Source organism: Salvia miltiorrhiza, chromosome 5, assembly GCF_028751815.1.
Source record: "Salvia miltiorrhiza cultivar Shanhuang (shh) chromosome 5, IMPLAD_Smil_shh, whole genome shotgun sequence".
Classification (NCBI taxonomy): domain Eukaryota; kingdom Viridiplantae; phylum Streptophyta; class Magnoliopsida; order Lamiales; family Lamiaceae; genus Salvia; species Salvia miltiorrhiza.
In genome coordinates this window covers 21,157,478-21,182,247 of record NC_080391.1, presented here as the reverse complement: position 1 = coordinate 21,182,247, position 24,770 = coordinate 21,157,478, and the positions used below count along the sequence as shown (strand labels likewise).

Sequence of the window (24,770 nt, the reverse complement as noted above, 5' to 3'; positions counted from 1 at the left end):
CATGATAATAAGACTTGGATTCTTGTTGAAAAACCTGATGATTGTTCTCTGGTTGAGTGTAAATGGCTTTTCAAGATAAAGAATGAGGTGGACCATGTTAGATACAAGGCTAGATTGGTTGCTAAAGGTTTCACTCAAAAGGAAGTTGTTGATTATGATGAAATCTTTGCTCCTGTTGTGAAATTCACTACTGTCAGGATTATGCTTGCTTTATGTGCTCATTTCAATTGGGAATTAAAACAAATGGATGTTACAACTGCTTTCTTGCATGGTGAATTAGAGAACAACATTTACATGAAACAACCTGAAGGCTTTGTTGACAAAAACTTTCCAAATCATGTGTGTCTTTTGAAAAAATCTTTATATGGCTTAAAACAATCACCAAGGCAATGGAATCTTAAATTTGATCAATGCATGAGAAGCATGAACTTTACAAGGAGTAAGTTTGATCACTGTTTGTATTACATGAAGTTTGGTACTCCTGTTTACTTGCTCTTGTATGTGGATGATATGTTGATTCTTGGTCCTTGTCTGAAAACCATTAAGCATGTTCAGAGGTGCCTGTGTGAGAGTTTTGATATGAAAGATCTTGGTGATGCAAAGAAAATTTTGGGCATGTGCATTGAAAGAGATAGGGAGAAATCCACTTTACTTTTGCATCAGTCAGATTATGTGAAACAGGTCTTAAAGAAATTTAACATGGAAAATTATAATTCTGTCAATGTGCCTCTTGGTTCTCACTTTGAGTTGAGTAAAAAGCAATGCCCTGTATTTGAGTCTGAACTTGCAGAAATGCAGAACATTCCTTATGCCAATGCCATAGGTTCTGTCATGTATTTAATGATAAGCACTAGACCAGATATTGCTTATGTTGTTTCTTGCCTTAGCAGATATATGGCTAATCCTGGAATGCCTCATTGGGAAGCTGTTAAATGGTTGTTCAGATATTTGAAATCAACTGTGAATTGTGGTCTCTCCTTTGATAAATCTGATGATGGAGTCAAATGTGTTGGTTTGTTGACTCTAATTATGCTAACAATAAGGATAATAGAAAGTCAACTACTTCCTATGTGTTTACTCTCTGTGGTTCTTGTATTAGCTGGAAATCTCAATTGCAGGGAATTGTTGCTTTGTCAACTACTGAGTCTGAGTACATTGCAGCCACTGAGGCTGTAAAGGAAGTAATATGGCTGAATGGAGTCTTATCTGAACTTCAACATATTGATGACAAACCCTTGTTATTCTCTGATAGTCAGTCTGCAATTCAGTTATGCAAAAATCATGTGTTTCATGATAGAACCAAACATATAGATGTCAGATTTCATTTCATTAGAGATGTTGTTGAGAGAGGTGAGGTCATACTTGAGAAAATACCCTCTGAGTTCAATCCTGCTGACATGGGTACTAAGTGTCTTCCTGTTGCCAAGCTCACTGACGCGTCTTCGACTTTTGGGCCATTTGGCCCTATTTTTTCTCTTTATTTGTGTCGGTACAGGTCTGTCAGGGGGGAAAACAAAGTTGTGGAGGAAGGAAGATCAGTAGAGCAGAAACGGAGGAAATGCGGTCAGAATGGGCATTACCGAGCCCAAATTGCTAAGTCATGTTTACCAGCATGGAGCTTCGGCCAACAAGTACCTCTCCAATTCAACTTGGGGCATGGGAACCTTGAGCAACCACCTGGTATGAGCCACACCGATAAGAGCAGTCCGTCTGATCGTTGCCAGGAGAAGCAGACAGCCAGAGCCATAAAAGGAAAGGAGATCTCGGAGATCTCGAAGAAACAAGTGGAAGAAAGAAGAAGAAACTGGAAGGATCGAAGGAATGGGAAAGGTTGACTAAGCTTGCAGCTGGACGCCATCTTCAATCAGGATCAATCAAAGATCGAGCTAATTAAGGAAAGAAGATCCCGGCGAAGATTTGGAACCGGCGCAGCTAGGGTTAGGCCTCTACCATCCGGCAGTATAAAAGACCAATTGTGTGCAGCGTGAAGAAGCTCTTGGCACCTTGAAACTCTTATTTTACTTTAGTTATCATTTAAGTTCGCCGTGTGTGGCATCCGAAACAATTTACATTTCCGTGCTTTTCCCTATTCCGTTGTTGTTCTACTTTTGAACAAGTTCGAAGGCTTGAAGCCTAGGTACTATTTTATCTATTCCAGTCTTTCTTTTCATTCTATAATGTGTTTAATCCCTTTTGCATTTATGAATTGTGTTATGTGTGAGTAATTCCTTTGGTGAGGTTTTAGGGGTGGAAATAATTGTTGTTAACATGTAAACATTCGTGAGACACTTGTTCTTTTGGTTGAATCTCGTGGTTCCGGAAGGTTCTGTTCGAAACCATGGGCAGTAGGGGCCTAACGGGTGATCTCCGTTCGGTAAAACGCTGTCCATGTTAAGCAAAGACCAGGGTGTACCAAGGTACAACAATCAGTATGCCCAAGACCGAGTAGCTGAGCAGCGTCAACAAAAGGCGTTGTAGATCCAGAAGGTGGGGAAAGGGTTGATGGGATACACTGCCCTTCCTCAGTCTTGGGCTTCTCTAGAGACTATCCATCAATTGTGACGAGGCATAAAGCCATGGTTATCAAACGAGGAAAGCAATCTCGGCGCCGTAGCATGTCTATGACTGGTCGGCTGACAAAGCCGGAAATAGTTGAGTCCAGGAGGCATGTGTCACTAAAAGCGTGGAGTTGGGGACCTCGGGAGAGAAGGTTGGTGAGGGTCATACTTGGTGAGTAACGGGTATGACTACTATCTACGGAGGAGTGAAGCACTGCCTTGTGACCGGGGATTGTGTGACCTTCGGACCAAGTGACCACAATGAGATCAACCATCCTATATGTGAAGTATAACCCCTTGAAACGCCCCAATGTCTTTGGGCCACGCCTTGGGCTTGTATGGATCGTAGACGGATCATCAGTGTGCCTATGACCGAAACGAATGTTAACAACAGTTATGACCTAACCGAATAACCTCACCCCTTTGTTATTATTGATCTTGTTTATTTCTTGTGCAGAGTATACAAATTGAGAATTGTGACACCTCAGTTTGTCGTAGGAGAACAAAGTGGTTCCTCACTCCCTGTGGGATTCGACCCTACACTTACCGCTAAGGCTAAGTTCTTATTGTGAGAAGTAGGAGCGTGTATTGTCTGTACTGGGCATACACAGGTATTTTGTCCGCACCGCACGACGGGTGTGTGTCACTCACCTCCTGTCAGAAAACCCTGCATATGAATGTGTAGTTATCATGTTCTGCTTGTTTTTTTCTTTCTTCTGTATGCTTTGTGTTTGATTGTTGATCTGTCTTGTTCTTGTTCTTTTCTTTTCTCTTAGGCTTCTTGTGTGGATCTCTTGTGTGTGTTTGCCTTGCTTTCTTTTTTCTGTGCATGTTGGGCTTTGAGCTCTGTTCTGCTCTGTATGTTTTCTGTGTGTGACTGTTGAGTCTCCAATGATAACCCCTTGGGGTTTGAGGAATGGTGATTTCCCTGGGTTGGTCTCTGTAGTTGAGATTGAGTTAAATATGTATAATATTTTTCTCACCCTCTATTGTCTTGTCTCTGTGATAGGATGATAGTAAAAATAGGGGCTTTGATGACAACTCCAACTCAAAGGATGGCCCTTCCTTGGTGACTAAATGATCAATGTGCCAAATGTGGATATGTGAGGTTGGCTCATTTATCATTCCTTCTTCCTTTCTTTTTCTTTTTTGGTCTGGGCCAACTTCAGGGCCCAGCACCGAGCCCACCTACTTATCCCAGCCCATTCCCAAACCCTAAGCCCACTCCTCCCTCTGATTTACCCCACCCGAGCCCCACTATCTCTCTCACTTCCCTCAGCGCCGCTTACCTTTCCCTCTCTTCTCTCTCCCCAACTCCTCGGCTCCTCCACCCTCTCACCGCCCTTTTGCCTTGATTTCTCCAGCGCCTTCAATGGCGTTCCACCCTACCGTTGCTACTGCTCCCCTTAAAACCCTGATGCTTCCTCATGCTGGGGGTACTGTTATTATCAAAGTGAGAAAGGCTCTGCTAGTCCTTTCAAGTGTTGTTTCTTTGGTAGTACGGGATTCCCTGTGTGAGTGGAGGTATCACTGGGCTTTCCTGACCATCGGAGCCCTGATTGGTGGTTACCTGAAGTAGATCTGAGCCGCCGGAGTCCTGTACTTAGCTCCTGCTGTTGGTGGCTCTACTGAGATCTGAGAAGCTGCTCCATATCCACCACCTGGTCTTGATCGAACTGCTGCCGGAAGGGTTGCCGAGTTCAGGGGAAAATCTGAGCCCCATCGTGTCCCGAGGACACCTTTTCCCCTCTCTGAATTCTCTTTACTTTATCTTCTTTATCTTGTATTTTTCTTTCCTCTCATTTCTCTTATTGTGCAGATCTGAAGCTGAAGAGGAAGAACGATCAGAAGACGAAGAAGACAACGGTTCAAGTGCTTGAGCACGAAGTGGGGAAGATAGGAGGTTCGGGAACCAAGCGGTGAACCCTGGCTAGGCGAAGATACCCTACACTTCTAAAGCAGCAAGCCTTTCCTGAAAAGTAAAATTGCAAATGCAAAATTCATCAAACAAGCAATATAGCAACTCAGAGTCAACTGCATTTAAGTGAATTAGGGGATATAGAGTCTACAAATATGAAGTTCAGTATTGAGCAGCATATTACCTGCATTAATTTATTTCAATAAATAGATATAGCCTCTTTATCTGTTCGGCCCACCCTTCCACGCAACGGGCGTTGGGTGCCAGCGGCCGCTGGCTTCTTCGAGCCACGGCCGCTGGAATCCAGCCGGCGCTGAAATATGAAATTTTCTGAATTCTCGTGGTCGGAGGTCGGATTTGTTCATGTGTATTTTTTGAATGAAATCAATGAAAATCAGTCCAATTTTAAAATTCATAGATTTTTAAATACCTCTAGATTTTCATAGATTTTTAAAAGTTTGAAACGAATACCTCTGGATTTTTATAGAAATTTAAAAGTCTTGAACGAATACCTCTAGATTTTCATAGACTTTTAAAAGTCTTGAACGAATACACCCTGATTTTAAAAGTCTGCAGAAATCTATTAAATTCCTGAACGAATACACCCCCTAATCTAAGCTACTAGCTGGTTGTATAGGGTGATTCTCACTATATGATTATGATTGAATTTATTACTTAAAAATTACACTATCAACATTAGGGTGATTCTCACTATATGATTATGATTGAATTTATTACTTAAAAATTACACTATCAACATGACGAAGATGAAATTAGGGATTCTCGTTTTTCTAAAAAAATGCCCAAATAAGATATGTCAAGCCCACCCAAGGCCCGAAAATGAACTATACACAACTAAAATTGAACTATTATATTCATACTAGTGCGCAAGCCCGTCGAATTTCGACGGGAAATTATTTTAACTTATTATATAAATTATTTTTAAATTTATTTAATTTAAGGTAATATAGTTGAAATTATATTAATTAGAATCATATTCCTCAATTAAATTAATGTTAACCTTTTGTTAGAATAATAAATATTCTTTTTATGTAGATTTTTATTTAATAATATTTTGAAAAATGTATCGATATTGAAAATTTTATTTCATCTGAGCATCATCTCGTCTGAATCTTGTAGGATCATATCATAATCTAAATTTCGAAAGACGACAACTAACGTTTGAACATCAGACTTTTGAGTATCATCTCGTCTAGACCTTAAAATACAAAAAATGAACTTTTATGCATCAAGTTTTTTTAACATCACTATCTGGAGCTTTAAAAATCAAAGTTGATTTGTGAGATTGTATGATTTGGAGCTTCTAACATCATAACTAACTTGTAAACATCATTTTGTATGGAACTTGAAAAAATATTGACAAACTTTTATGCATTATTAGTTCTAAATATTCCCTTCGTCCCTGAAATAAGTTCATCTTTTTCCATTTTGAGACGTCCCCAAATAAGTTTCTCTTTCTTTCTTTCTATTTTTGGACAACTACCCCAGCACTAATAATACTTTATTTATTCTTACTTTTCACTTTTTCACCACTCCCAATACTAATTATAACACTTTTTCACATTTTCACCACTCTCAATACTAATTATAACATATTTTTTTCCACTATCAATACACTTTACCATTTTCCTTAAAACCCGTGCCGTCCCCAAAGAGGAACTTATTTTGGAGACGGAGGGAGTATTATAATTGGGTTCCAAGAATCATCTCGTTTGGAGTTTAAAAAAATAAATTTAACTTGTGAGAATCATCCGATTTGAACTTTGAATGACCACAATTAAGTTACAAGAATTATCTTGTGTGTAGCTTTAAAGATCATTATCATCTTTAGTTTGTAAGATCATAACTAACTTCTAAGCATCATCTTGTATGCAGCTTGAAAAATCTTGACAATTTTTTGTGCATTATTTAATGTGGAGCTTGAAATATCATAATTGAGTTTCGAGCATCATTTCGTTTGAAATTTGAAAGAGTAAAATGGACTCGTGAACATTAATTATCTTCAAATCTTGAGTTTCGAGCATCATTCCGTCTGAAAATTGAAAGAATAAAATTGACTCGTGAACATTATCTCGTTTGAAGTTTGAAAGACCATAACTAAATTTTGAAAATCATCTCGTGTGTAGCTTAAGAAAGTTGACACGAGATTCAAATTGTATTAATTTATTTAGTAATTTAATTGATAAATTTTCATAAAAAATCTATGTTGAATCCAAATTTTATACAAAATATATTATTTTATAATCAAATTAAATTGAAGAAATAATTTACTTAATCAAACCAATTTATTTTTCAAATTAAATTAATTAGACCATGTATTTAATTAAATAAATTAGGTCAAATTAAATTGACAAAACAATTCAAATTGTATTAGTCTCAATCATTCCGCCAATTAAATATAGATTTTTAATTTGGAGAGCAAGAGCTTATTCTTGCATAAGTTTTATTTTGGTGAAATCTTATAAAAATACTCAATGTGAAATGAGGTGATTTATATGAATTCTTCACTCGGTTGAGATTATTATAAATTTGATACATGATTAAATATTTCTAATATATTTTAACATCATATCCTCTATTGTTCTTTATCTAAATTCTTCATTTATGTATTACTAATTTCATAATTTATCTATTATTATTATTATTATTATTATTATTGTTGTTGTTGTTGTTGACGAACAGAAACAAATAAAGTTTGCAGAAATGAAAAATATATTTTTCTTCCCTATATAAATAAAATGTATGGATTTATTTTATAAAAAATAAAAATAAAATTTTAATTATTTTTATAGACATAAAATAAGATTTTGTTTTGAAGTAATCAGTTTATAGAATTTGTCTTATTATGCAAACATATAAATTAATAACCGGACCCGTTTATAATTTACATATACGTGCATGTCTCAATTCAAACTTAATTTAAAATTAATTTTATTGAAAATTAAGAATATAAATATTATATATATATATATATATATATATTTATTCAATATAATATATTGCAACATATACATATAATATGTACGCTATTGAGAAATATAAAATTAATAACAAATATACATCTAATCACTAACATTCAATTAAAATAATTTATCGTATATAGATTATAATTTTTTTCTTATCAAACATATAAATCTAATTTTTATCTAGAAAAAATAAATAATAAAATTTATTAATTTAGATTATATGTAATGTTAATATTATTATATATATACATTTATTATTAATTATATTTATTATGATTAATGAATCTTTATATAGAATGTAATAGTTAATTAATTAATAAATGATGAAGATTATATATGGTAAATTTTGAAATGGTGAGATTTTAGATATGCCACATAGGTTAAGGCTTAATCCTATTATATAATAGATTAATTTGATATTATCGCAGATTTAAAAGTCACGTTGGACAGATCTAACGCAACTATAAATCCAAATCTAGCAGAGCTGAGCATTATAATTCAGCTGCGTCAAAGCCAAATCTGAGGATGCAAGTCAAAGTGAGAGAAGTAACGAATAGACAGAGCAGACTAATGTAATAAGAACTTAGGCCCAACTACTTGAATTAATGGGCTTTGGGTCAAATGGGCCCTTGACATTAGGGTTTAGTTAGATTTAGAAAGTAGTCAATAAATAGAGAGAAATATTCAAATGTAAAGGTAATTAATGTCTCCTCCATTAAAAAAAATACAAGAAAAGAAAAAAAAAAAACTCTATTCTTCATTATTGATGAGGACTGTAATTCCCATCAGCGCTGTGCTTAGCAATCTAAGCCTATTTTACCTTATTATTACTATTATTATTATTATTATTATTATTATTACAGAAACTAACAGCGCAGGTATGATCGGATATCTTAGATAAAAGAGTAAGAAATCCACCTAAGTAGATGGAGTGAAGAATGATTGCACACAGAAACCTTCCCATGCAGCCAAGGTGCCTTCCTGCGCAGCCAAGTAGCCTTCCCGTGCAGCCGCGCTGCCAGACCAGAGCAGCGCAGCCGAGCTGCACAGTCAGACCAGAGCAGCGCAGCCGAGCTGCATAGCCAGAGCAGAGCAGCGCAGCGCAGACCAAAGCAGCGCGGCAGCGCTGCGCAGTCAGAGCAGCGCCACCAAAGTGCCTTTCCTGCGCAGCTACGTATGATAGTTCAACTTCGGGAATAAGATCATTGTATTATGTTTTGGGCCTAAGTTCAATTATTAGAGTTCATGGGCCTAAGGCCTTTAGGGTTCATTCTCACAACTATAAATAGGAGCTTTAGCATTAGCATGGGGGGATCAATTCATTCTAGCACACTTCATTTGTAACATGTAAAATACTCTTGAGATAGTGAAACCAACGAAGAACCTCCCGTGGACGTAGGTCTTGATGGCCGAACCACGTAAATCCGTGTGTCATTTATCGCTTTCTAATTTCTAGTTTAGGTGTTGGTGATTCAGTGCTTCACCAACTGGCGCCGTCTGTGGGAAATGGGGGCTACGTCGTGAGTTCCGACGAGCCTCTAAAAATGGGAATCCGGGGATACTGTTCACCGGAGAAAGTATTGTTCATCGGGGGTTACTGTTCACCAGAGGAGATCACTGTTCTTATTAAAAAAAAAATGGCGTGGTTGGGGTTTTATGTTCTGGGCTTTTAGCTGTCGGCGATTCCTGTTTTGAGTTTCTAGTGCCCAAACCGGGAATCCTTGTTCCACTCCCTATGTTGCCGAAGAGGGAGCTTCTTCACTTTTCTGGGCAAAACAGTTCCCGGCGAGAATCAGCCCGTCTCCAATCAGAGATCCACCAAACAAGAAAATTCCTTTGGGCAGTCCCCAAAAATTCTTGATAGCTTTCCAGCTCCCAAAATTTCCAGTCACGAAAATGGAACCTCCTATCGTCGATCTTTCTCTCACAGATCCAGATTGGATCCCCTTTCCGACTTTCACCCAGCCGAGCTCAACCACCGCGATTCACGGCCCAAGGGCGCCTGCTGCCTTCCTCTCTCTGAGAAGCAGCTCCGTTGAGCCGGCTCGTCTAATCGGCACACGTCGCCGATCCATCGCATTTCTCTCACTGAAATCGGAAAATGACTCGTCGACCATGGGCAGGGGAAGATCCCCAATTTTCTTACTCAATATGTATTTGTTAGCAATTTCGTGCAAACTATGACAAATCATGATGCTCCTTTATGTTTTCCTGTGTTTTCTAGCAAATTACTGGCGGAGACTCATCTGAGATCGACGCTCATCATACTGAGCCCTAATTTCTCCTAAAGCGGCTTCAGCGCAACCTCAGCTTTTCTGCTTCAACCGCAGAACAGCAGCGCAGACCACCCGCGACTGCTTAGTCTCTAGTGCGGCGAGGCTGACGTCCAGCCTTTTCCGACATCGTTTCTCTCTTTGAGACGTAGCTCCGTCAAACTAGCCCACTTCACCGGCGCGGCCATTGATTTCTCAATTAATTTCTTGCCGAAACTCAGTGCCCTAATTTTTCACTCAATTTTACTTACGATTTCTTGTGGTTTTTGTGCAATGGGCATTTCATTATCCCAATATCGAGCAAGGCTCGAAGACCTAAGGGAATTGGTTATCGAGCAATTGATGAAGCTCCTGGATTAGCTGTAGTAAAAGCAGTTGTTACCATCCCATCCATCATCGCAGGAGGATGTCTATAGCACCCGCCTACGAACATCAGGGCAGCCGCCTACCTTTTGCCAGCGATCATCACGTCAGCGCAGGAACAAGGCAATCGGCCCTTTCGGCTCGACTGAACAGGGCATCTGACCCTCCTCCAACAAAAGCCAAGTTCTCGCGTCTTCTCCTTTTATTGCATAAATACAATGGGGATTGAGTACTAGATTTGAGGGGTTGTGATTCTCTTAACTGTTTATGATGAGAGGTGGAGTTTGCTACTTGCACTAAAGAGATAGATATGGTGTTATGCAACGATGATACTAAACACTAGTTGATGCTACTAAATTGCTCTGTACTCACTTTATAAGCTATATGATGGGAGTTCTTATGGCCTTTGGTTCTAAAACCAGTGAGATACATTAAATATGAATCATGTTTTAAACATTGTTAAAAATGCTAGATGGACTATTTGCAAATGCACGACTGATTTCAATATGACTTCTCTCTAAATTCGGGATTGATCTTACTATGTTCCTGCTCTGGTTTCATGATAATTTCTCTAAGTTAGGGATTGACATGGTCGTGCTTTACTCTGATCTTGAGCATGATAATTGTCGTAATTTGATTTTAAGTTTGGGACCGATTTTTTCTTATGGCTTTACTTTGATGGTGGGGGCTGGTTTCCGTATGACTTTGCTCTAATTTGGAGACTAGTATTTCTAATGATTTTACTCAAACCTTGGGACTAATACTATTACAATTTGGTTCTGATGTTGGGACAAATAACATTATGATTATGCTTCGATCTTGGGACTAATTTGGCTTTGACTTTGCATTGTCAAAAAAGCATGGGTTTCCAAGCTATTACCGCATTTGGGTTTTCAGAAGTGTGACTTTGAGTAGCATGGCTTTATGCCACACATATTCGCCGACCCCGTGGTTCGACTATAGGCCTATTTTTCCAGCATCGAGAGCTCGGGGAACTATTATCAAAGCACAACAGCTGCCATTGTATTGCTGCTATCTTCATTGCAGCTGATATAAATGCCAAGTTTTGAAGAGTTGCTTGAGGAGAGCACAATAGCCTTGCTCGGGGCTGAGTTTGCAAGCCGTGCTCGATTCAGATCCCAATTGGTGATAGGGAGCAGTATCTGGGACCCGAGCTGTGCGACCGTTGCTTACTGCTACTCCCACGATTGCATGGAAAAGAATAACGGAAGCTAAGTTCTTGATTCTTTTGCTTTAAATTTATTACTTCTTACGATGAGTTTAAATTATCTAGGTCAACATGACTTCACTGCCTTCTAATCTCTATATGTTTGAACCTTTGATCATGTGGCGATTGGTTTATTTATTTATTGACTTTTTTAAAGTTATCATTTGCCCTGTGCTGGTTCTTGGGATTGTTGAGCATGTTATGGTTGTGATTTTACTTTATTTTACAAACTTGATTGTGCTGATGCTATTATGATTTTGGGGCCTGATATTGCTGTGATTTAGCTCTGAATTCGGGACTGCTTTGGCTATGATTTTTGCTCTAACCTTGGGGATTAATTATGTCATGTTAAGGGACTAACGCGACTCTGATTTTACACGATCAAAGTTTTGGGTTACCTTTGCAATGAGTTTATAGCCCTGTTTCAAGGGGCTATCATATTTTACTAATCTTTTTGCTCAAGAGTTTTTACAGCGCAGGAATCTTGAACTCCAACAATAAATATTGAAAGAGTGGACTAAATACGAGATTTCTTTGGCCAGCGCTGCCATATCTTTCTATGTAATTCCAGCGCAGGATCACGAGAACACACAAGAAGGGTGTTTCAACATTTACTTGTTGGACACTCTGCTACCACCTAATTTTGAGGGCAGCGCAGCTGTCAATCCGGACACGGGCCCGAGTTTCGGGCAGCGCAGGTTGGAAAATACACGGAAGGGCAGCGCATACACAGAAGGGCAGCGCAGCTGCCTTGAGTAAATGGCAACATGGATTAAATCAATTGCCGCGTTTAGAGTCACCCTATCAATCTATCATAATGATGAATAATTTTTTACTGATTTTGGGGTTGATTTTTTGTTCAAATATATTGATATTATTCATTGAATATGCCATTTGAATTTCAATAACTGAATCTGGGATTGTGCCACTATCTCTTACCTTATTCGGGTACTTAGTAAGTTAATGAAATCGTGAATTTTTAACTTGGGATTCAATTGAATTTGCAGCGCATTTTCTTGTGAAAATGGATCATGGTTGGGGTAAATGAAATGTAATTGTTGTTATTGCTGATATCTTGTTGTGGTGGAATTCAACTCTTAAATCTGGACAGGACCAAACGAATGATGATTAAAAATTTATTTCTTATTCATATGAGAATGTGTTATGAAGTTGAAAACTAATTGTGATTGTTCGTTGATGAATGCGAGGATCATGCGAAGAAAGATACAACAGCAAAGGAAAAGGAGGAATTAGTGGAATAACAAGATGAAGTAAAATTATTAAGCTGTGCAGGAATGAAAGCAAGAAGAGTTACTAAAGCTGCGCTGCATAATTTTCTAAGCGGTGCTGTGGGATATCTAAGCTGGTCTTCAACATAGGAACTCTACATCCCAGCACAGAATGTCTAAGCCGTAATGTAACAAAGGTAACCCACTAACTAGTGGTGATCCAGGTACTTCGCAGAACTGAAATTTCTCACTACATGATCTTAAGGTGTCTCATCGAAGCATGTAAGTATGAATGAAACATGATGTTAAGTTACTTCACCAAAGCATGTAAGTATGAAACATGATCTTAAGTTATTTCATCGAAGCATGTAAGCATGATTGAGATTTGGAAAATGTTATACTTTACCACTTGAGAAAAATCATGATTTATATTATCTCTTGAAGGGATTTGGGAATTTGATATTATGTCTTGGAAGCTGCACATCTTCTGCATATGTGCCTAGGTCTAAAATATGAATTGACCAAGTATACGAAGCTGCACACCTTCTGCATACATGCTAGGGCTTGGAACATAATTTGGATAACATACTTTGGGACCATAGAGTCATACTAGCCCTGTCACTAGCATCACAAGTAGGAACACCAATCACAAGCATACACATAACATGTTTATTTTAATCATGCACATGTTACTAAGAGGGAGGGAGTAGGGTATATGTTGCCATCTGTATTTTTCTTGAAAATTTACAGCACATCAGTAATGGTTAACAATGCTGGAAAAGCTGCTTCGGCAGAAAATGAGCTTTAGTGGCAATTCAGCCACGCTTCGGAGGGGAAAGCCTTAAGTAGAATTTGGGTCTTCTCAGCGCAGTCAGGATATTTATCTCAGCTACCTCTGCGCAGTTATATCAGCGCAACTATCTCAGTTATCTTAGCTACCTCAGCGCAGCTATCTCAACGCAGCTATCTCAGCACAGTCAGGGCAGCTATCTCAGCGCAGCTATCTCAGCACAGTCAGGGCAGCTATCTCAGCACAGTCAGGGCAGTTATTTCAGCTAGCTCAGGGAAGCTACCTCAGCGCAGTAAGGACATTTATCTCAGCCACTTCAGCGCAGCCATCTCAAGGCAGCTATCTCAGCTATCTCAGCGCAGCTATCTCAGTAGTTTTCAGCGCAGAATGTCCGAGCCGTTGTCAGTTCAGATTGTCTATGCTCCGCGCAGGAATATCGTAAGCCGCGAAAGTTAGACAGGGGTGTACCATCTTAAGGGCAGCGTTGCGGAAGTGTAATCTTAAGGGCCGCGTTGCGGAAGTGTACCATCTTAAGGGCCGCGTTGCGGAAGTGTACCATCTTAAGGGCCGCGTTGCGGAAGTGTAATCTTAAGGGCCGCGTTGCGGAAGTGTACCATCTTAAGGGCCGCGTTGCGGAAGTGTAATCTTAAGGGCCGCGTTGCGGAAGTGTATCATCTTTGTCAGTGCAGGTAGTGCAGCGCAGTCAGCGCGGGGTTGTCAGCGCAGTCGGTGCAGCGCAGTCAGCGCGAGGTTGTCAACACAGATCACTTGAGTCTTCCCAGCACAGGTTATCTAAGCCCTTATTATCTTTAATGATGTTCGACGAATCAAAAGGAATAATTGCTATCTCTTTTATCTAAACTTATTTCTAGCATTAAAATACTTTGTCTTTATCATTTTTGCAAAGATTGACAGTTCTTGTCTAATAAGTCGCAGGGAATCGTGTATGCTTAATTGACACGGGAGAGCAGCACAGCGCTGACTTCACACCACACACCACTAGTTGAACAAAGAGAACGCTGTTCAACTAGACTAGGGGGAGTAGCTGATGAGGACTGTAATTCCCATCAGCGCTGTGCTTAGCAATCTAAGCCTATTTTACCTTATTATTACTATTATTATTATTATTATTACAGAAACTAACAGCGCAGGTATGATCGGATATCTTAGATAAAAGAGTAAGAAATCCACCTAAGTAGATGGAGTGAAGAATGATTGCACACAGAAACCTTCCCATGCAGCCAAGGTGCCTTCCTGCGCAGCCAAGTAGCCTTCCCGTGCAGCCGCGCAGCCAGACCAGAGCAGCGCAGCCGAGCTGCACAGTCAGACCAGAGCAGCGCAGCCGAGCTGCATAGCCAGACCAGAGCAGAGCAGCGCAGACCAAAGCAGCGCGGCAGCGCTGCGCAGTCAGAGCAGCGCCACCAAAGTGCCTTTCCTGCGCAGCTACGTATGATAGTTCAACTTCGGGAATAAGATCATTGTATTATGTTTTGGGCCTAAGTTCAATTATTAGAGTTCATGGGCCTAAGGCCTTTAGGGTTCATTCTCACAACTATAAATAGGAGCTTTAGCATTAGCATGGGGGGATCAATTCATTCTAGCACACTTCATTTGTAACATGTAAAATACTCTTGAGATAGTGAAACCAACGAAGAACCTCCCGTGGACGTAGGTCTTGATGGCCGAACCACGTAAATCCGTGTGTCATTTATCGCTTTCTAATTTCTAGTTTAGGTGTTGGTGATTCAGTGCTTCACCAATTATCCTTCACAATTTCTTCATTTTTCGAGTCAAAGTTTATGTATTCTTTACAAAATTCGCCGTTGAGATTTAACCCGACAAGGCATGCCATACTTTTTTTTATCAGCATGCAATACTAGATAGTGCGTGCACATAGATGCAATATATATTACTATAAACAATGTAAAAATAAATTAAGAGTAAGATAATTATACTGCTATTTAGTGGATATGAGAAATATAGCATTAATTATAATACTGGGTTAATGTGATTATATGTACTTTTGAAAAAGTAACTACATTTAAGTACAAAATTGAATCATATATGCAAATTTTCATTAAAGGACTAGTAAATGCCATTGGAGAAACAAACTAACTCAAAACACAACACCAGCAATCAAATTCTTCTCCTGAGGGGAGAGAGCATGAAAGGATCAAAAACACAATTCTCATGCCAAAAAACACATGGATCAAACTAGTTCTTAAACAGCAGCTCTCCACAGCAGTTCCCACACATGTTTTAAGGTTGCAAAAACACCACTCCAATGCAGCTAGTTCTATGCGTATGCACGTTGCAGTCGACAACAGAAGCTTCAGCAGCCCGTTGCTCGACCACATCCCACTAGCTATACAACTACCCTCACTACTCAAAGATATATCATGCTCCACAAACCTATTCAGAGAAAGAATGCTGCATCTTCATCTTCCCATAGTTGAGACGTGATCTTCATCTTCCCATAGTTGAGACGTGATCCAAAAGCAAAACCATGCAAAACGACGAGCCATTATAGCATCCCACGCAAGTCCCTAGCTACAATGCCTGTTCCACAACAACGAGGTTTAGAAAGCAATCACACTCCTGCGAACAAAATGCCTCAGTAGATTATGCAAACGCAACTATTTTCAATTCTTGAATAGCAATGCCGTCCCATATATAGAAAGTAGAAGCATACCGCGTCTCATTCTTCATGGGGTCGAACTAGAAGCTAATGCCTAATGCATAATTGATCACATAAATAGAATTCAAGATTCAATTTTCACATTGAAAGAGGTGGTTTAGGTTTAGGTTGCCTGATTGTTTTCAGCGTGGCCATGGAGACGATGAGGCTGCATATTCAAATCAATCATTCCTGCACCAATCTTAGCATCTCTATCAGCACCTGCATCTAAATCTGCATGATTCTGCTGATCGTCTTCGTCCATTAATCTCCCCAAGTGGCTGTTCTCTCTCTTGTTCTCAGCTGAAGCCATGCCTTGTGAAACGGGCTCCCCAGTCAGACCAGGCTTATCTCCCGGAAACTGTGGGATCAGCACGAAGACCAAGTTAACAACTCACTCGACACAATGAGTGAAACATAAGACACTTTTTAGTACAAAAACAAACCTCAACTCTCTGTCTGAGCAAGAGGAATCTCCTATGTGTTCTTTTACGACCAACGTGCACAATCATGTCACACTGCAAACAGAGGGAGCTGCCATCCACTTCACAGTAAAAGAAGGCTGGAAACACGACGTATTTACTACACCTCAGCACGAGTTTCAGGAAACAACGCGCAAAGTAGAAGGGGAAATACGCGTACCAGGAGCATTTTCACATATGTCGCAACGTGGAACGTCACTGGGACTAGCTAGACCAACTCTTACATGCCTACTAGCAAGTTTGTTGCACATGTGAACCTGCATCTCAGATATGCAAATACACATCATTAATACTTATGTAGATTTTCAAGAAATCAGGAATCTTATCATAAAAAGAATAATAAAAAAAAAAAATCCAGAATCTCCAATATATATGTATGTATTTGTTGATAAATTTGGTTATGTCATATACAGAGATACACACAATGAAATTAAACAGTCCCTAGTCCATTCCAATAACATTGTAAACATAGGGATAATATATGAAACACTATTTAAAATAGAGGATCTCGTGTGAAATCATTAATTTAGTCGACCTAACTACTAGGAAACGAACCGAGTAATCTAAAATGAACCAACAATCTTCTCCTGGCCTAACAATAACATCATCATCAAATTGAGTGGAGCAACTATAAAACCTAGGTTGTTCAAGTCTAGATTAGGACAACAAAAATCAAGCATCCAAATTTCAGCAACCCCACCTAAAAAAGATTCAATCTTTACAATATTAATTATCCAAAACAAAAAACACATGAATGCCAAAAGCAGAAAGAAGTGGAATAATGAAGAAAGCATGCCTTATCATCGCAGGCCCGACAAAGAGCAGCCTCATCAGCGGCACAGAAAAGCACAGCAGCAGCGCCCTCACAAACATCACAAAGCGTCCGCATACTTCATTTCTCCGTCCAAACAACAAACATTTAAATCCCTCAACACACACACTAAATCAAAATGAAGCAAATCCCACTAACGCAGAAGATGAATTCTTAGACAAAATTTCTTTAATTTCTTAATTGTGTGGTTGGAGTTGCTAGCAATAAGAATAAACAGTGATTGACGACTAAGATAAAATGTTGGTGGGGCATGATGAGGGAGAGAGAGAGAGAGAGAGAGGGAGGGGCTAGAAACAAAATGTGTTGAAACAGAGGATGTTGAGAAGTGTTTGGTGCCACAAATTGGAATTTGATGCATGTGGGGTTGGAGATTTGGAAGTGAAACTTTGATTCTTGCCCACTAGTTGAATATCTCGGCGCCGGCCCAGATCACCACCACCTTTATTTATTTTTTTCTTTCTTTTTCTTTTTCTTTTTTTTTTCTTTTTTTTTTCTTGATTGATCAGGTATTTTTGTCTCTCTCTCTCTCCCCCTCTCATTGGTTCTTGCTCAGTTGCTTGCCTAACTTTTCCATGGAAACTACACGTTTGCAGATGGGGGCCCTCGGTAAAATCTTGCTCCAATTAATTCAAGATGTTAGCATGTGTTTGTAGAGACAACTACTATATATATATATATATAAACTAGTGTGTAACCCGTTAACATTCGACGGAAATCACTTTATATTATAATTATTATTGTATATTATTTTTTTTATTATAGCATATGAAATGATCTTTATATAAATTATTTTTAAATTTTAATTTTATTTGATCAAAATAAATTGCTGGTACAGTTCAAGCATTTTTACTTGTTATAATACATTTACTTCGATGGATAAATTTATCAATGAAAAAGAATGAATAACAAAAATTTATGTATTTAAATATCTCATTTTTTCCCCACGTTTTACATAAAAGATAAGCGCATCATTTTTTCTTCCTTGTTTTCACTTCAAAGATGGATAACATTACCACACCAAAAATTGAGGGATAATATTATCCATCCTTGAAGTGAAAATAAGGAAGGAAAAATAGTGAACTGATCTTTTGTGTAAAATATGGGAGAATAAAGGAGATACTTAAAGACATAAATTGTTGTTATCCATCTTATTCCATGGATAAATTCATCCATCAAAGTAAACGCCACTTATATGTTAGTTTTTTGTTGAAAGTTAAATTAGATTGCATTTTTATATAAATTGTTATTTGATGAAATTTTCATAAAAAGTTGTTGTGAGGTTGGAGATTTTAGAAAAGTAATAAGAAAAAGATTTAGCTTTATTTGACATAAAATATAATGAAGGATTGACACATCGTATTTTTTGTTAATCGTATATAGGAAAGATTTACTAATTTATAGGAGTGTAATTTTTATAAATTGATAGACAAAATTTAAGATCACATTTTATATATGAACATCATCTCATCTGAACCTTACAAGACTTTTGAGCATCATCTTGTCTATAGCTTGAAATATCACATTTGACTTTTGTACGTCGAACTTTAATCATTATCTTATCTGAAGCTTGTTATATGAGATTTGGCTTATGAGTATCATCTCATCTGCAACTTGAAAAGATAAAACTTGACTTGTAAGCATCATCTCATTTGGAGCTCATAAGACCATAACAGAGTTGTGAGAATCATCTCGTGTGGAGCTTGAAAGACCATAACTGACTTATGAGCATAATCTCGTGTGGAGCTTGAAAGACCATAACTGACTTGTGAGCATCATCTCGTGTGGAACTTCAAAGACCATAACTGATTTGTGAGCATCATCTCGTCTATAGTTTGATAGACCACAACTGAGTTCTAAGCATCATTGATTTGGAGCTTGAAAGACTAGAGTTGAGTGCTAAGAATTATCTCATTTAAAGTTTCAAAAGCCATAATTAAGTTATGAACATCATTTTGTTTTGAACATGACAAACCACATCTAATTTGTGACCATCATATTGTTTGGAGCCAAAATACTTGTAAGACCATAACTGACTTATGAGCATAATTTCGTATAGAGTTTGAAAGACTATAATTGACTTGTAAGCATCATCTCGTCCATCGTTTGATAGATCAGAGTTGAGTTCTAATCATCACTCATTTGGAGCTTGAAAGACCGCAAATGAATGCTAAACATTATCTTGTTTGAAGCTTGAAGGATCATAATTTAGTTATAAGCATCATCTCCTTTGGAGTTTGGCAAGCCACTTATAACTTATGAGCATCATATTATTTGGAGCCAATTGAGTACATCGCGTATGAAGCTTGATATCCGATATAGGATAATGACATCCCCTTAAGGAGCTCAATAATGTTTATTGCGCTAAACCCTGCAGGTTGATTAAGTTCAGGCGCAATAATAAGGTTTGAGTGGTACTGCTTAAGGATTACAAAGAGATTAATTAATTTAAGCTGTCAGAGCTCTAATTAATTAATGGATGTCGGATATTTTAAATACGGGGATTTAATAAGTCTAAATACAAGCCCCGACTCATCACCGGCAATAAAGGGGTAAGTCAATATTGGTTCTCTAGTGGAATGAACTGATATTTATAAATTAATTATGGTCTGGGCTGACCATAGATAATTAATTTATTTGAGGCCCATCTTTATTCCTTGTATCTGGTCCCTGGACTGGCCCAAAGTCTCCTAGCCCAAGATGGAGAAGAAAACGCCTAGCACAGAGATCAGGTGCCTCACACGTATTTATTTTATTATAAATACAGCTGTCAGCTCTCAAGAAAACACACAGATAAAATTAGGGTTTTTTGAGAGCAGTGAGTAGCGCCGATCGTGCATAGCACTTTTTCTCTCCTGGGACTTTCATAGAACGTTGTCCATCCAACGGTGAAAGCTGAGCGGGATACAGTTCAGAAGATCAGAGCTGGAGTCAGATTTTTCGCAGGAAATCAAGTTCTGGCAGTTTCAGAAGAATGGCCATAACTTCCTCTACAGAACTCCGATTCAGGCGAAACAGGCAGTCACGGAAAGCTCTCTCTCGAAGAAGAAGTCGTATTTCTGGGCAGAATACGATTTGAGGACGTTTGAGGGTTGAAACGAAGGCTTGAAGCTGACTGGTCTGTTCAGCTGCGATTTGACGAATTCTTCTGAATTCTTCAGGTATTTCTGAACTCCAACGTGCAGCACTTAAATTCATAGGAGCATGTTAGGGATTAATCGTTGTATTATAAATTAATAATATTCCAAGAAACGATCATCGGGCAAACGGAACGTTAATTCAATTTAATATTCCTTCAATTGGTATCAGAGCCTAGGATTAATTTCTTGGCTCTATTATTAATTTATGTACGATTAATAATGTGCGTTGTTTTTACTGCTGTTGTTCTTCGTGGTCTGTTGATTCGTGGAATACGTCGTTTTGACGTTGTAATCGTTTTTCCACCACGAGAAAATCCGTGGTTAGATTAGAATTTCAATTCTTTTGTTTTTTGGTTGTAATCTGTAATTGTGGAAAACGAGACGAAGACGACGATGATCAGACCGGATTAACGGAGGTCGGGTTGGACGGCTGCGGACAAAGACTAGGGCGAGGCGGGGGATGCGCGCTTGCGCGCTGTGCGCTGCGCACCCGGTCGAGCGATGCCATGCCGCCGCAGCTGCCGCTTCTGGTGTATGCCGTGGGCTGCCGAGGCTGGTCAGCCAAGGCAGGGCGAGGGAGGGCAGGCGGCGGGTAGGGGCTGTGCGCGCCGAGGGCTGTGCGTGTGCGCTTTGCGTGCTGCGCGCCCGGCAGGCATCGCACGGCCGCTGCTGCCGAGACTAGCTGTCTGCGCGCCGGGTCTGCCGTGACCACGCGCCGAGGCTGCCGAGCTATGCTACCGCTGCTCGCGCCGAGGAGGCTGCTGCTCGTGCCGAGGAGGCGCTGGACTCGGCTAGGGCGAGGGCTGTGCGTGCTGGGGCAGCGTGCGCGTGCGTGCCTGTGCGCTGCGTGCCCAGCGCTGCACTGCACGGCCGTCTGCCCAGGCTGGGTCTGCCGCGCCAAGCTGCTGTTGCTCGCGTCGGAACTGCCGCGCCGGGGTCTGCTGGAACGGCGCCGTCCGAGCTACTGCGTGGCAAGGTGGCGGCGGCTGCTAGGGTTTCCAAACCCTAGCTGGCGTGAGTTCTTCAAACCCTAGGGGGCCCAAACCCTAATTCCCTACACGGGCTTGGTGGAGATGTTCGGGCCGAGTTTTTACTTTTGTTTACAAAATGTAATAGATTAGTGTTGGGATTCCACGAATGGGTCACGAAGAACTTTATTCTTTTAATTCTGTTCTTTGCATGTCGTGGTGTTAATCCTTTATGCTCTTTGCATGCTGTTTTGTCTCTGCTTGTTAATATGTGTTTATTAATTGCGCTTAGACAAGCATGCTAGGTTTATCGTTTTCTTAAGCATGTTTTTGAATTCTGTAAGCATGTTTTACATGTTGCGTTCTAGATGAGCATGTTTAGGATTATGTGTTGAGCATGATCAAACCTTTTGAAAGGAAAAAGACTAAGCTTATAATTTTATAGATGATTTAAAATTATTTAGATTTCCACAAGCGGCCTCTAGACAAAGTGATTGACAATATGAGTAAACGTCCACACCACGTGGCTTACTTCATGTTTGTTCTTTCATAAGTTTGTCAGATGAGGTTTCTATAAAAATATTTAAATCCATTAAGGTAGTGAGAGTTTTTCACGAGTACTTTAGATCATGGATTTAAATAAGATAACTAAGAAATTAAATTGAATACAGCATGGTCCGAGTGAGTATGTCAAAATTCAAGAATTTAATTTCAAAGTTAAATTGTGGTTATTTCTAATTAATTTTATTCTTAAAATTATGTAGACCTCCACATGCGGTCTCTAGACAAAATGATTGACAATGTGAGTAAACGTCCACACCACGTGGCTTACTTCATGTTTGTTCTTTCATAAGTTTGTCAGATGAGGTTTCCATAAAAAATATTTAAACCATTAAAGTAGTGGGAGTTATGCAGTAAACGTCCACACCACGTGGCTTACTTGTGTAATTTTCACAAGTACTTTGGAGAATGGAATTAAATAAGATAACCAAGAAAATTAAGATGACGTCCAACCCTCTCTCCCGAACGAAACCCTAATTGCCGCCGTTACCTCTGCTTTCCGGTAATGGAGTCCGATCATCCAGTTCAGATGCTGGACAAAAGTTCTCTCAAGCTCCCCTTGGTTTCCTCTAACCGATGGGGCCTCGAAAACCCTAGTTCCGACGGCAATAGTCTCCAACGCTCCAACTAAATCGGGAACATCTACGGCGGTCCCTGATAGTAGTAACGGAGTTAATCCGACTACGTCTTACGCTCGTGTCACCGCCCTCAAGTCTATGCGACCGAAAGATATTCCGGCGCATAAATTTAAAGCCCTTCAACCGATACGTCATGGCGACCAAGGAACTCTGGTCATTCCTCGTGATCTCCAGCTGTTCCAACTGAACAAGTTCAAACATGCTCTTATTGGAAGGCTGATACTGAATAAAGGAGATAAGCCGAGACAAACTCGCGATCTCAAGGAAGAGTTGCAAAGCCTTTGGAAACCTACCGCTCCCTAGCACCTCATGCCTATGGGCAAAGGATATTATACCTTGAAATTTCAATCTCAGGAGGATAAGGCGGCTGCTAAAGAAAAACTCTTATGGGAATTATCTGTGGGATCGATTCGTCTACGTGACTGGGTCCGTTACTTTGATCCATACAAAGAATCTTCCTCAATCGCTCAAATTTGGGTAAGAATTTATTATTTACCGGTGGAGCTTTGGCATCCTGAAGTGATATCAGGCATTGGAAGATGGTTAGGGCAACCTCTCAAAATTGATGGCATCTCCATGACGGAGGACGTGGGAAACTACGTGCGCATGCTTGTTGAAGTTGATCTGGCACAGCCTCTGCCGGAGACAATGAACATTGATGGGGGTGATTATTCTTTCCCTGTGGAATTTTATTATGAATCTATTCCTTCATTCTGTACTCGTTGCAAGATTACAGGTCACTCGGTGGATAAATGTCGAAGGGGCGCTAAATCCAAACCCTCGGATGTGGTGGTGAAGCCTATGGTCAAGGAGCCGCAGTGGAAAAACGTGAATAAGACGGGAGGCACTGCTCTTGTCAATGTGACTAACATGGAGGGAGAGCACAATTCAATGGAAGAACAGCATGATCCACATCCCCGGAATAACAATACCGATATGCAACAGCAGGTCTCTGAGGAAGGGAAAACCACGAATAAAACGGGAGGTAAGCAAGTCCAGGAGAACAGATTTTCTGCGCTGGTCGATGGGAACAACATGGAGGGGGAGCACACTTCAATGGAAGATCAGCATGGAATGCAACAGCAGAACTCTGAGGAAAAGGACGCGCTGACTGTGGTGGATGTTTCTAAGAAGGTTGTTGAACATGCTTCGGTTATGGAACATCCTGCTAAAGAAAGATGCGAGCAGGAGGGAGAATCTGTCACTTTTGAGGAAGGACAAGTGGAGGATGTGATCGGAGAATCCTCTGATGACGAGGATCGATCACATGGGAAGATGATTGCAAAGTCTGACATGAACCTGGGCCATTCTGCGATGGAGGCTCCTTTGAATGAGACTAATGAGCATAGTAACTCTGATGCTATGATTGATATGAATTTGACAGTTGAAGCTTTGGAGAATCAGCAAACAACTACTCAAGTCATACAGGTGGCTGACAGTTCGTTGAACACGGCCAACAAAAGAAGGGGGAGACCGCGAAAGCAAGACCAAATTGCGCGCAATCACAATAATGCTCTGAAAAAGCATGAGAAGAATATCAAAAGCAGGTTGAGAAATTCTATAGAGGCAGGTCATACGCCTAAAGAATACATCGTGGATTATAGCAACACCAGTAGCCTGCGTATTATGGACAACGTGGTTCATAAACGTTGGAGTGATGAAGTGGAGGCGGGTGAGACCCGCTCCATGCAATTTTCTTAAGTCCATGAATATTATCGCTTGGAACATCCGTGGCTTTACGGATGAATCAAAGCGTCTTTTAAAAGAACATTGCTGTTCTTTTTCCCTATGATTATTGGTTTGATCGAGCCTAAGGTTCGCCTTCACAAGGTTCGTCAGAGTTTCTGGATGTCGATTAACATGGTCCCACGACATCAAAATAGCAGGCTCTTGCGTCGCCCTAATATTTGGTTAGTTGCTCATCCTTCTGTGAACACCAACATTATACACTCCTCCGAGCAAGCCATTGTAGCGGACTGTATCTGGAATTCGAGGAATTTCAGAGTTGCCATTGTACATGGCGCTAATGATCAGGTGAACCGTCGCGTCCTTTGGTCGGATCTTCTCTCGGTGATTGACGGAAACACTGCGATTTTAATACAGTGAAGGGTGCATATGAGCGTATTAGC

General features: G+C 39.8%; 1 protein-coding gene across 1 annotated transcript; it reads right to left on the bottom strand.

The window, feature by feature from the left end:
- Positions 1–15,399: 15,399 nt before the first annotated feature.
- LOC130986673 (B-box zinc finger protein 19-like) lies at positions 15,400–17,872 on the bottom strand. The gene is made up of 5 exons (XM_057910141.1): positions 17,302–17,872; positions 16,666–16,762; positions 16,470–16,585; positions 16,157–16,384; positions 15,400–15,905 (listed from the first exon to the last, which is right to left on the bottom strand). Exons 1-5 carry the CDS (start codon positions 17,392–17,394, stop codon positions 15,897–15,899), a joined length of 543 nt encoding a protein of 180 aa, XP_057766124.1. The 5' UTR covers positions 17,395–17,872; the 3' UTR covers positions 15,400–15,896.
- Between the last annotated feature and the right edge of the window lie 6,898 nt (positions 17,873–24,770).